Genomic DNA, 13,359 nt, shown 5'->3' on the forward strand with positions numbered 1-13,359 from the left:
GTTGGCATGGTATCATCATTTCACCCACATAGCATGTGCAAAAAAGTTGAGAAGGTTACGACAAAAACTAGATGCACTTCGTGTATAAAATGGACAATCTCTTTCGAAGTATCAGAGTTTCATACGGAAACTCGTCTGTTATAAAGGGATTTTATTTTTTAAACTTATTTGAACTCCAGACTTTTTGTGTGCCAAAATGCACCATTCAAAGCCACATCATCAATTTTCAACCCTTTCTGACTTCATTTGTTATTTTTCATGCATTTACTGATTTTTTTGAGCTATAAGACCCTGAAATTCAAAAGCATTTCAAATGAGCTCTATAAAGGTTGAAAGTTGGCATGGTATCATCATTTCACCCACATAGCATGTGCAAAAAAGTTGATAGGGTTACGGCTAAAACTAGATGCACTTCATGTACAAAACGGACAATCTCTTTCGAAATATCAGGGTTTCATACGGAAACTCATCTGTTACAAAAGGGATTTCATTTTTTTGAACTTATTTGAACTCCAGACTTTTTGTGTGTTCAAAATGCACCATTCAAAGCCACATCATCAATTTTCAACCCTTTCTGACTTCATTTGTTATTTTTCATGCATTTACTGATTTTTTTAGGTGTGTGTCACCGTACATCCATTGCCGGTTCATTTGCGTGCATTATATATAATTATGTGTGTCGAAAACCATTACAGATTCACATGGATAGATAAGTGACCAAATTAATAGAAGTTCATCATCACATTAAAACCAAAGTACATACATAGTTCAAATTGAACAACATATAGCTCTCCAGAGCATCTAGTTAAACCATACATTGAAACTATGTAAAACATTCAATGCAACAAAAAATGCGGTCATAATCACAACCAAGGTAACAATTGATCCAACCGCATAATGATACCAAGTCTCGGTATGAATGGCATATTTTCTAATCTTTCTAATCTTCAACCGCATTGCATCCATCTTGATCTTGTGATCATCGACGACATCCTCAACATGCAACTTCAATATCATCTTCTCCTCCTCAATTTTTTTATTTTTTCCTTCAAGTAATTGTTTTCTTCTTCAACTAAATTTAACCTCTCGACAATAGGGTCGGTTGGAATTTCCGGTTCAACTACCTCCTTGATAAATAAAATCTATGTCACGTTGGTCGGCTTAATTTTCATAAACAATAAATGAACCAAGTAGTTTTAAAAATATAATAAATACCACATCCGAATCATAGATAGGACGAGGGCCGACAGGGGCGGATACCAAAATCATCGCACTATATAATAACAAGGAATAATAAAAGTAAGAAAATTAGACAAGTATCTATCTGAAGTAAGAATTTTTTTCTTTCAGAAAGAAGATAAGAACAAGAGGCTCACCACGGTGGTGCCGGCGACGAGATCGGCGCGGGCGATCGACGGCGGTGAAGACGGGGACGGGACGTGATAGACCGCTAAACCTAGACAAATCTCGGGGAAAATGGAGCTCGGAGGTCGAGTTTCGAGAGGAGAAAGCTTAACTAGTGTGGCTCGGGCATTTCATCGAACACCTCGTGTGCATAGGAGGTGAGCTAGAGCACCACAAAGCTCGCCCCTCGCCGGCCAGAAAAAATAGAGCAGTGTGGAGTGCTCTGCTCGTCGGCGAGGGGGTATATATAGGCACCTCATTGGTCCCGGTTCGTGGCTGGAACCGGGACTAAAGGCTACCCTTCTGTCCCGGTTCTAGGCACGAACCGCGACCAATGGCTGTGGGCCAGGAGCGAGTACCATTGGTCCCAGTTCGTGCCTAGAACCGGGACAAATGGGTCCACACGAACCAGGACAAATGCCTCCCGAGGCCCGGCCGGCCCCCTGGGCTCACGAACCGGGACGTATGCCCCCATGGGTCCCAATTCGTGACTGAACCGGGACTAATGGGCTGGCCAGGCCCGAACCAAAGCCCTGTTTTCTACTAGTGTACGCTAATCATAATCTGTTGAACAGTCAACTTACATAGACGTCTCAAGGGAACACATAGATCGATCCTCAAAGAAAAAAAAACAAAGTGAACATATACATCATATAACCTTGGATTTACACAAGATTGCAACTTATATGTTACCTTCTTAGATTTTTTTAACTCTTTCCTATTCATCCTAAACACCATAAAAGATAGAGGTAAAACTTCTACTGTTCATCCTAAACACCATCAAAGATATATGTTAGTGAAAGGAATGAGACAACAAATTATAATTAAAAACACATTGTAACCACATCGAGTCCGCAATAGGAAATTGAGACGAAACTTATTGTCACACCACATATGCTCTGAATATTAATAAAACAATGCTATTGTGATAAATCCTTCTAGACCAAAAAAAACATCGAGACCCCGCTGTACACAGGGACCGAAAATCTCCCCACAATGCCTCCAGCAAGGTAATGACGCCCACACGCGCCGCCGTCGATGGTTCCGACGAAGGACGAAACCAAATTTCGCTGCCATACTCGCATCTAACACTAGCTGGACCACTGGATCCATCTCCACCGTCTTTTGCCACACCCCAAGGGAATGTTCCTGCCACTGGTAAACAACCACACACTGCTGGAGTCCTAGCGATGCAACCACCACCAGGAACCGCCGCACCACCTGCATGGGCCCTCGACCGTTGATGAAGCCCCAACACTGCACAGTCGATGTCGGACCGTGCACACCTACGCGGCGATCCATCCATGGCCTGCCCCCCTAGAACCACGACAGAGGAAGGCCCCGCCACCGCCATCATCCCTCGTCCCGGCTTTGCCCTGCGGCTCTCCGACGTCGACAGCAGAAACCCTAGATCGCGCGGGGGGGGGGGGGACTATTTTCTCTTGATTTTCTCATGGGGACATGGAAACTAAGAAGGGGTAAAAATGGACACGAAAATTTCACTAGTGAATGTGGTAAGAGCATTTACAGCCGGACTTGGCAAATCCGACCCCATATACGTCCGCCGACGCGCCCGGGCACGCCCGCGGGCGCATCCGAACGAGCCCTCATATTTCCGTCGCGACTTCCACATATCTCAAATCCAGATTCTCAAATCCATGCACGTCGATCATACAAGTCAATCTTGCACGTAAATAGCAAATGTCGGTACAAGCATAGATAGTGTTTACATAAAATTTATTTTAAGTGCCAAACTCAAGCATTGGCTCCTTGGTTGCCATTATGGGTCCACATGTGCTCCACAAAATCATTGAGTAGTTGCGTATGCACCTGCTGATCTCGGAGATTCTGATGCATCTGCAAAAAGTTCAGCAGCTGAGCCGTATCTTGATCTTCCGGGATTTCAATTTGTACTCCAGGTGCTTCGAAATCATGGGTTTGGGCTACACCATCACCCTCATCATCGACAATCATATTGTGTAGAATAACACAACATGTCATCAGCTGCCACAAAGTTTCTGATTCCCACATCATTGCAGCGCTCCGCACAATTCCCCAACGAGCCAGAAGCAAACCGAATGCCCTCTCCACATCCTTCATAGCCGCTTCCTGCATTGTTGCAAAGTGGCTCTGTTTATTGCCATGCGATTCAGATATGGTCCTTGTGCAATAGCTTTGCTACGGACACCCTGTGTCGTTTGATCAATCTTCTCCCTTTGATTGAGACATTGAAGTTGAGAATATGCTCCGCTTGCTAGTCCATTTCCTCTTGCATGCTCATGGGCATAATCATGTCCACTTCTTCGTTCAAATCCGATGAATCGAAGAACTCATTTTGAATCATTTGATCAAGCTCCGCCGGTCCATACTCCTCGTTCGACGAAGCATCGGAATCGATCGTTTTCCCTAACAAAATCACAAAAAATCATGTTGAACAATGTGATGAGCACATCAAGCGCAAGGCGGAGCCAGAGAGTTGCCGGACGTACCACGGTGGCGTCCGGGCCTGTTGGGGATATAGCCCACGATATGACCTGCCATGTGAAACAACCCGGTGGATGGTTGACGGTGCATAGATAACTCGGCCCATCAACCGAGTAGACGAGAAGGCCCAAAGGTCTTGAAGGCGGCTCGATGAGGGCCGGCTCATAACCTGATAATCGGTGGGCCGGCTGACAGCAAAAGCAAGGAAAGTCTACTTGTTTGGACGACAAGATAAGTAGGAAACATATTAAGACACGGGTTGTACTGCGACCTGGAGGCTGTTGTAAGTCAGGGACTCTCCTATTATATAAAGGGGAGCCCCTAGGTCAGGAAAGACTAGGTTAGAAGCTCTCGAGTACTAGGTTAGCCTAAATCACACCCTTATAATCGAGATCTCAAGCAATAATCAATCAAGCATGACGTAGGCTTTTACCTCTACCGTGAGCGGCCGAACCTGGGTAAACTTGTGCCTCTCAATTCCGATCAACCCCGTTCAAGCTACTACCTAGTTGTGATGGCCTCAAGACTAAGTCCTTTTTCGAGGATAGCTGTCGTGACAAAATCACAACAGGGTCGGCGAGGACGGGAGGGCTCTTCTAGAGCTGGCGGCGGAGAGCCTAGGAATGGATGCGGAGGAGGAAGAAGAGAGGATATAGCAAATGGAGCTGACTGGTCTTGGGGGTGGATTTGGTGCAATTTGGGGTGGCGGACTTTCCCAGACATATCCGCCTCATATTTGAGATGGATATGAGGGGTGCTGGTCAGCCCGGGTGTTTGAAGGGGCCGTCAGGGTCAAAAAATCATGACCGGACAGTGCCCAGACGGCCTGCCTCGATGTATGAGGCGGGTTTGAGGCGCCCGGTCGTAGATGCTCTAAATAGGGACCGGCTACAGATCAATCAACTGAAAACATAATTTGGGTCAGTCGACTGACCCAAAGTTGTTTCAGTCGATTGAGCCTGCCCTCGACGCACTTGCACCACACTTTTCATTCTCGGAAACCTGGGCCAAGTCCCGACGATGGCCTGCACATCCATACACTTCTTCCGTCACCCTGTGCCTTCTCAGCCATCTGTTTCCATCACACATCCCTCAAAAAAAAAAATCTGTTTCCATCACACACACATACACACATGTTATCAGACACATGCATGGCTGTCTGGATAAATTGGGACGAACGTAGCAACATAAAAAAATTAATGGCCCAACAAGCAATGTACATGTATTTCCCGCAAAAAAAAGCAATGTACATGTATAGTTTCAGAGAAAACCAGTGTAGTACATGCATATGGGAATTTCTCAAAAAAAACATGCATATGGGAGTATCCCGTAAAAAGCATGGTGGATTACCAGGACCTTGGTGACGAACGCTACACACATGCCCAAATTGAAATACGGACCGACTACAGGAATTTGCACTAGTCGACTGACCGTAAAATTGTTTCAGTTGATCTACATTCATGCACACTAATCATGCAGCAATGTAGTCGTCCGTTGCCTAAAATTCTAATAATTATGGTGGTGTCACCTTAAACAAAATAATGACAAAATTTGCACATAACATACAGAGAAATTGTGCTTTTATAATATGAAAGAATAACAATACAATAGTGAAATTTTTACAAAAAAATAAGTTATCTAAGAAGGAATGAATTTGCAACAAAAATAAAATCAAAATAATGAAAATTTCTAAGAAAGAATGAATTAAGTCATTGGTTTATCATTTAAGAATAAAGAAAATAAAATAAATAATGACACAATTTGTACACAATTTACACGCAAATTGCGTATATTTATAATACGTGAGAGTAAGGCTATAATGGTAGAATTTTCACAGAAAATTGAAGTTTCTTAAGAACGAACGAATTACTGACATTGGTATTACCATTTAAAAATAAGAAAATGGATGAAACTAAATCGAAATCAAATAACAAAGTTTCTAAGAAAAAATAAATTACTTTGATTGATATTACCATCTAAGAAGAAAAAAAATACATATATATATATATATAAAACAATGGAAAATTTTGCACTCCTACACCATCAACCGTACACCCCACCACCACCACCCCTTTAGAAACAAAATGAATAATGATAAAACTTGCACACAATACGTACATAAATTATGATTTTTATAATATGCAAGAATAAACATATATTATGGAACTTTTGCAAAAAATATGTTTTCTCAGAAGAAATGAATTAGTGGAGTTGATAATGTCCTTAAAGAAGAAACAAAAAAATTCATAATAATGAAGTCTTCTAAACTAAGAAGAATCATTGGCATTTAATCTTACCCTTGAAGAAGAAAGAAAATAAAAAAATCTTGCCATTGACAGTACCCTTTAAGAAGAAAGGCAATAAAAAACAAGTAATGGCAAAATTTGCACGCAATTTACACAGAAATTGCGCTTCATTATAATATGCCAAATAAAGGTATTACCATTAAAGAACGAATAAAATAATATTAAAATTAAAATGAAAACAAAATAATAAACTTTTCTAGGGAAGAATAAAAACCTTTAAGAAGAAAGAAAATAAATCAAAAATAAAACAATGAAATTTTCTAGGGAAGATTGAAACCCTTTAAGAAGAGAGAAAATTAAAAAAATAACAAAACAAAATAATGAAGTTTTCTAGGGAAGAATGAAACCCTTTAAGAAGAAAGAAAATAAAAACAAAAATAAAACCAAAAACAAAATAATGAAGTTTTCTATGGAAGAATGAAACCCTTTAAGAAAACAAAATAAAAAAACTAAAACTAAAACAGAATAATGAAGTTTTCTATGTAAGAATGAAACCCTTTAAGAAGAAAGAAAATTAAAAAATAACTTGCACACAAGTATGCCGTGAAATTGCACTTTTCTAATATGCCAAAAATAAGCATATACAGTACAATTTTTGCTCTCTACTATAATTCACACACATGGTGTATCATACTTGCGTGTATACTTACTTACAAACACAAAAATAAAAGTAAATCTTTTCTAATAAGAAATGAAGTATAGTGGCATTGGTACCACCCTTTAAGAAGAAAGGAATTCAAAAATAATAATGATGCAATTTTCACACAATTTACACATAAATTGCAGTTTTTTAGTTATCTAAGAATAAACATATAATAGTGAATTTTACATAAAAATGAAGTTTTTAAACAAGGAACGAGTAAATGCAATTGGTATCTTCCTTAAAAACAGTAAATGAATTAAAAACTAAACATAATAAAACTAATAAAGTTTTCTTAGAGGGAATAAATTAACAACATTGAAATTACTGTTAAGAAGAAAGAAATAAAGAAAAAAGTTGCACGCAACTTTGCAATGAAATTGCAATTTTTATAATATGCAGCGAATACACATATAATAATGCAATTTTAGCAGTCTACTATAATTTACAAACATATTTTATAGTACTTTCATGCATACATACACATAATAATAGCAAAATGTATTTAATTAACAGAAAAATAGCACAAAACAATTAGCATTGTATTACCCTTAAAGAATAAAGAAAATAAAAAAAACAAAATTTCCCACACAATTAGCACAAAATGCACTTTTTATAATAGGTAGATAAATATATAAGAGTGAAGTTTCCGTACTGTAATGTAATTTGTACATGTAGTAATTGCATGTATACATTTTCACGCACTCGACATCCGAAAATTTACATAAAGAAAAAAACTGAATTGAAAAATTAAAAAAGTCTGCACATGCAGAAAACAAAAACATACACATGGGAAAAAAAGCATGGACACACCAAAATTCAGCCCAAGAGCAAAATCGACTGACGCAAAATAGGTGTCAATCGAATCCAAACAGCCCAATACCACCAGCAAAACATGACAGAAAAAAGTAAAACTACACAAATCTTAAAGCACAATCCAAGGGCCAGAAAATCGATTGACCACAAAACAAAAATTCAGCTGACTGAAATTTAGCTAAATTGCTCTAAATATCTACGGGCTGGAATTGCTGTGAAATGGGGTAAACCGTACGTGTCACAAATGCCCACCTAACATAAGAGGTAAACCAGTCTTTGCAATCAATCCTGATTACAATTGTACTATCGATTACATGCCTGCCTACTTGTGTGTTTGTGCGTGTGTATCTCCTAATTCTTCTACGTGTACTAGTACAGTACGTATTTTTCTAGCTAGCTACTCTGCATCTCTACACTCTAGTCTAGTCATAATTCCAGTCGAAGATGTCGTCGTCTTCGTCGGGGAAGGGCAAGGCGCGGCCGCCGCCGTGCTGGGACTGGGAGTGCGACTGCTGCTGCTTCTGCTTCCAGGTCCTCATCCTCCGGTGCAGCTTGTGCTGCTGCAGCACCAGCACCGACGCGGAGCACCCCAAGAAGTCGTCCGACGCCAGCACCTCCCCGATGGCGCCCAGCTCCGGGCACTCCTCCTCCTCCACCTCCAGCCCCGCCATGCCCCGAGTCATCGTGTTCCTCGCCGCCCCGCCTCCGCCCTCGCCGCCACCCCGCCCCACCACGAACAGCGAGCACTCCCCCACCATCGAGCTTAGCGACTCCAGCGTCTCCACCCCGTTGCTCACGTACCGCTCCGTGTACGTCACCTGCCCCGGCGACACGAACCGCGCGCGCACCTCCGCCATGAACTCCTCGTCCTCCGCCTCCTCCTCCGACATCCTCATCCTCGTCCGCGACTCCTCCGGCAGCATGAACCGGGACACCGACACGCTCACCGACGGGTGCGCCGACAGCCGCGTCGCGTACGCCACCGCCTCCCGGTCGTCCGCACCGCTCAGGAACACCGCCACCACCTGGTGCATCGCTTCTTCTTCTTGCTGCACCGAAGCACGGCCGCTCTCCTCCTCGAGGTCGTGGTCGTGGTCGAGGTCGAGGTCTCGCTCTGGCATCGGCGTCGGCGCGGCGCTGATGCCAGGTATGCTGGGGAGGCGCCGCTCCACGAGGATCCCCACGGTGCACCGCGCGCGCTGCAGGATGCGCTGGTTCAGCTGCCGCCGCCCGTCCCCGCCGCGCCGCGACACCATGCGCCCGTCGTAGCGCTGCTCCTTGTGGAACGGCACGATCACCAGCGACGCCCGCGCGTCCTCCACGCCGTTGCGCACGTCCTCGTCCATGGACGCCAGGCTGGAGATGGCCGTCATCTGGCGCACCGGCACCGGCACGGCGGCGTCGTAGGTGCTGAAGGCGTGCACGGCCGCCGTCACTTGCTCCATCTCCCACGAGTAGCCCCACCGGGCGTCCTCCTCCTCCTCCTCCTTGGAGTCCAAGGACTGGTTGTTGTAGAGGTGCGTGATGGCGTACTTGCGCGCCGTCTGCAGCTCCACCAGGTGCAGCAGGTAGACGGCCACCGGCGCGCTGCTGCCCTTGGACAGCTCCGCCAGCGTCAGCATGGCCTGCACGCCGCCGGCGCCGTGCACGCACACCAGCACCCGCAGCTCCTGCTCCAGCCGCAGCTCCTGCAGGCAGTGCGAGCGGTACTTGAAGGCGCGCCGCTGCTGCCGGACGATGGCCGCCGACGCCGGCCCGGCCATGAAGGTGTTGACGATGGACGCCACCACCAGCACCACCTGCGCCGTGTCGCCCCACACGTTGCTCTTGTCCGCCAAGTTGATGGCCAGGATGTCCGAGTAGCCCTTGACGTTGAGCAGGAACCCCAGCACCAGCGCCTCCCGCGCCGACATGCCCAGCCACCGCCCCACCAGCACCGTGCCGCCCACCTTCCCGGCGGAGCTCACCGCCGTGGTGAACGCCACGGCGAAGGCGAACTGGGTGGCCGTGAAGCGCCCGATCTCGGCGAAGTCGAGCCTGGCGCCGATGGCGCCGAAGCAGAGCGGCATCACCATCTGGTGCACCGGGTAGGTGAGGCGGTCGACGAGCGTGCGCGCCAGGGGCCCCTCGCGCGGCACCGCCAGGCCGATGAGGAAGGCGGCCATGGAGGCGCTGTACCCCATGAACTGCACCGCCAGGGAGAGGCCCACGATGAGCAGCAGCATGCCCAGCAGCTCGTACTTGCTCACGTACTGCCGGCCCCACTTCATCCGGTTGATCAGCCTGGCCGCCCTCACGGCCACGCCCACGGCGACGCACACCACCAGCGCCATCCAGAGGAAGAGGAGGAACTGCATGGAGCAAGAGGAGGAGCGCGACGGGAGGGGCTTGCCGTCGTGGCCGAAGATGGTGGGGTTCACCACCATCATGCTGATGGCGGTGAGGCTGGCGATGTCGGTGGCGAAGGCTGCGCCGATGGCGAGCTGGCCGGTCTCGGAGGTGGTCAGCTTGAGCTCGGTGACGATGCGGATGAGCACCGGGGAGGCGGTGCTGGTGAGCACGAGGATGAAGAGCGCGGTGGAGGCGTAGAGCTTCTGGGGATGGAAGGTGGCGGCGAAGCTTGGGTGGAGCATGCCGTAGAAGAAGGGCCCCGCGGCGACGGCGAGGAGGAAGCTGATGGCGGAGCCGCCGCAGGCGAGCAGGAGAGAGCGGCGCAGGTTGTGGCGGAGGTAGCGCAGGTCCATCTCGAGGCCGAGGAAGAACATGAAGATGATGCGGAGGTAGTAGATGGTGTCGCCCAGCGCGCTGCCGGCGTTCTGCATGCCCAGGCGGCGCAGGTCGACGGCGCGGCCGAGGAAGGTGGGGCCGACGACGACGCCGGCGAGGATGTGGGAGATGATGCTGGGCTGGCCGAGGCGGCGGAGGAAGGAGTGGAAGAGGCCCGAGAGGAGGAGGACGAGGGCCATGAGGCCGTTGATCACCATCATGCCGCCCATGAAGTAGTCGCCGTGGACCACGTCCGCGCACTCCACGCCGGACTCCATCCTCCTGTGATGTAATGGTTTAATTCGTCGTCGTCGTCGTTGGATGGATGGAAGGTGGCCGGCCGGCCGGCCAAACTCCGGCGACGAGCTTGGCGATTGCTATATATGGGTGGATGGATTGGATGGACGGCACGTACGTACCGTGCATGCATGCATGCTCGCCTCCTCCATCCATCCACCATTTTAGTAATAAAAAGTGCAAAATAAAATAAAATAAACGCACTTGATAAATTCATTGCACATCTTTGTTGCTAGATGTCAGGTGACTGTAGCAGTCATTTTTTTTTCTTTTTATTGCGTGGTAATACGTGTCTCATTCATATCATAAAGAACAAAGTACAAGTCACGTAAAGACCGACATGACAAAATTAAAAAGATAGCAAAACATCTCTGAGCTTGACACCAACACACGTCAGCTGCCTCCGGCACCACCACAGCAGCCACCGAAGAAAAGAATGACGAATCACCTCCTCACCCTAGCTCGACGCGGCTCCATCGCTGATATGCAGCTTTGCGGACCTTCAAGGTGGCTCACTAAAAGTGAAGCCCTTACCGTTGAACGAATCAGAACGGGGCAACACCCCGGACACGCCATCGAACTCCAAATCTGGCACCCCACCACGACTAAAACGCCGGAGGAAACCATATCTGCCATCCACGAACCACGAGCTCAGCACATGCTCCGTCTTCCACATGTCGTTGATGCAGACCACAATCTGCATCCGCTTATGGACTACCTCCCAAGCTCCGCGCCGACGCTGGAGCAAACGCCGTCGCAGCGGCGGAGCCCGAGGACACAGGTCCACCACGAGGATGCCGCCGCCGCCACGCCATCCTTACTTGAACAGGCTGGTTTCCAAATCCATCCCCAACCATAGGACCGATGGCCTCCTCAAGGAAGGATCCGAAGAATCTTTATTCAGCATTGTCATCGTCGCCGCCGAAGCAAAGACGATGAACAACCTAAAAACCTAGACTACGAGAGAGTAAAAGCGATCCACACGCGTGGATCCGGCGACCCCCCTCACCACCGACGACCGAGGTCGCCGGTGAAGGGGAGGCGCCGGAGATTGGCGTTGGAAGATCGGTCTCCCCTGGCGGCGGCTAGGGTTCCAACCGCGAGGGACACTTTTTTCTTCTTTAACAACTAGCTAACCATGGAAGGGAGTCGAGGGAAAAAGCAGCCATGGTGCCCAGCCCATGCGGGAAAAATTATACTGTCAATATGTGCAGTCCGACGCTGCATGAGTACCGACCAGGCGTTACCGGTCAGGGACTACCAACCAGGCGTTACCGGTCAGGGACTACCGACCAGGTGTTACCGGTCAGGGACTACCGACCAGGCGTTACCGGTCAGGGACTACCGACCAGGCGTTATCGGTCAGCGATGAGTCGTTAACGGTCAGGGACTACGGACCAGGTGTTACCGGTCAGGGAGTACAGACGAGTCATTACCGGTCAGCGACGAGTCGTTAATGGTTAGGGACTACGGACCAGGCGTTACCGGTCAAGGAGTACAGACGAGTCGTTACCGGTCAGGGACTACCGACCAGGCGTAAACGTTCAGGGACTATCGACCAGTCGTTAATGGTCAGGGACTACCGACCAGGCGTTACCAGTCAGGGACTACCAACCAGGCGTTACCGGTCAGGACTACCGACCTGGCGTTACCGGTCAGGGAAACAACACTGTTCTCAATATTGTCCTGCATGAGTACATATAAAGGCATGTTAAGCACAACACTGTTCTCTTGGAACATCTTATATGCTCCATGGCATTCAAAACGTTTTTGAAGTCCCGGTTCTAAGCCATAAAGCATGGCGCACCAAACTATCAAGTAGTCATCATACCAAGCTTGCCAAAAGTTCATAACGTCTGCATCTGCTCCTGCAATAGGTCCGTCACCTAGCGGTGTATCAAGGACATAATTCTTCTATGCATATGCTAGGCTCGACCTTTCGGTCTCAGTGTCCTCAAGATGCTGCTTGAGAGCATCCACAAATTCCTCCACCAGCCTTCTGCGCTCGATGCGCAGCATGGCATTCTCGTCCATAAGTTTCTCGACGATGACGTCGGTCCTCTTCAACAAGGCAGTGGTTGAAGGAAATATGCCCTAAAGGCTATAATAAAGTTGTTATTTATATTTCCTTATATCATAATAAATGTTTATTATTCATGCTAGAATTGTATTAAACGGAAACTTAGTACATGTGTGAATACATAGACAAACAGAGTGTCCCTAGTATGCCTCTACTTGACTAGCTCGTTAATCAAAGATGGTTAAGTTTCCTAGCCATGGACATGTGTTGTCATTTGATGAACGGGGTCACATCATTAGAGAATGATGTGATGGACAAGACCCATCCGTTAGCTTAGCACTATGATCGTTGAGTTTATTGCTATTGCTTTCTTCATGACTTATACATGTTCCTATGACTATGAGATTATCCAACTCCCGGATACCGGAGGAACACTTAGTGAGCTATCAAACATCACAACGTAACTGGGTGATTATAAAGATGCTCTACAAGTGTCTCCGATGGTGTTTGTTGAGTTGGTATAGATCGAGATTAGGATTTGTCACTCCGTGTTTCTGAGAGGTATCTCTGGGCCCTCTCGGTAATGCCCATCACTATAAGCCTTGCAAGTAATGTAACTAATGAGT

At 47.2% G+C, this 13,359-nt stretch overlaps 1 protein-coding gene across 1 annotated transcript; it reads right to left on the reverse strand.

The window, feature by feature from the left end:
* Positions 1–8,072: 8,072 nt before the first annotated feature.
* On the reverse strand, positions 8,073–10,694 carry LOC109776268 (cation/H(+) antiporter 19-like). The gene has a single exon (XM_073500744.1). The coding sequence runs from the start codon at positions 10,692–10,694 to the stop codon at positions 8,073–8,075; it is 2,622 nt and encodes an 873-aa protein (XP_073356845.1).
* Positions 10,695–13,359: the final 2,665 nt, after the last annotated feature.

The sequence above is a fragment of the Aegilops tauschii genome, chromosome 6, assembly GCF_002575655.3.
Source record: "Aegilops tauschii subsp. strangulata cultivar AL8/78 chromosome 6, Aet v6.0, whole genome shotgun sequence".
Taxonomy (NCBI): domain Eukaryota; kingdom Viridiplantae; phylum Streptophyta; class Magnoliopsida; order Poales; family Poaceae; genus Aegilops; species Aegilops tauschii.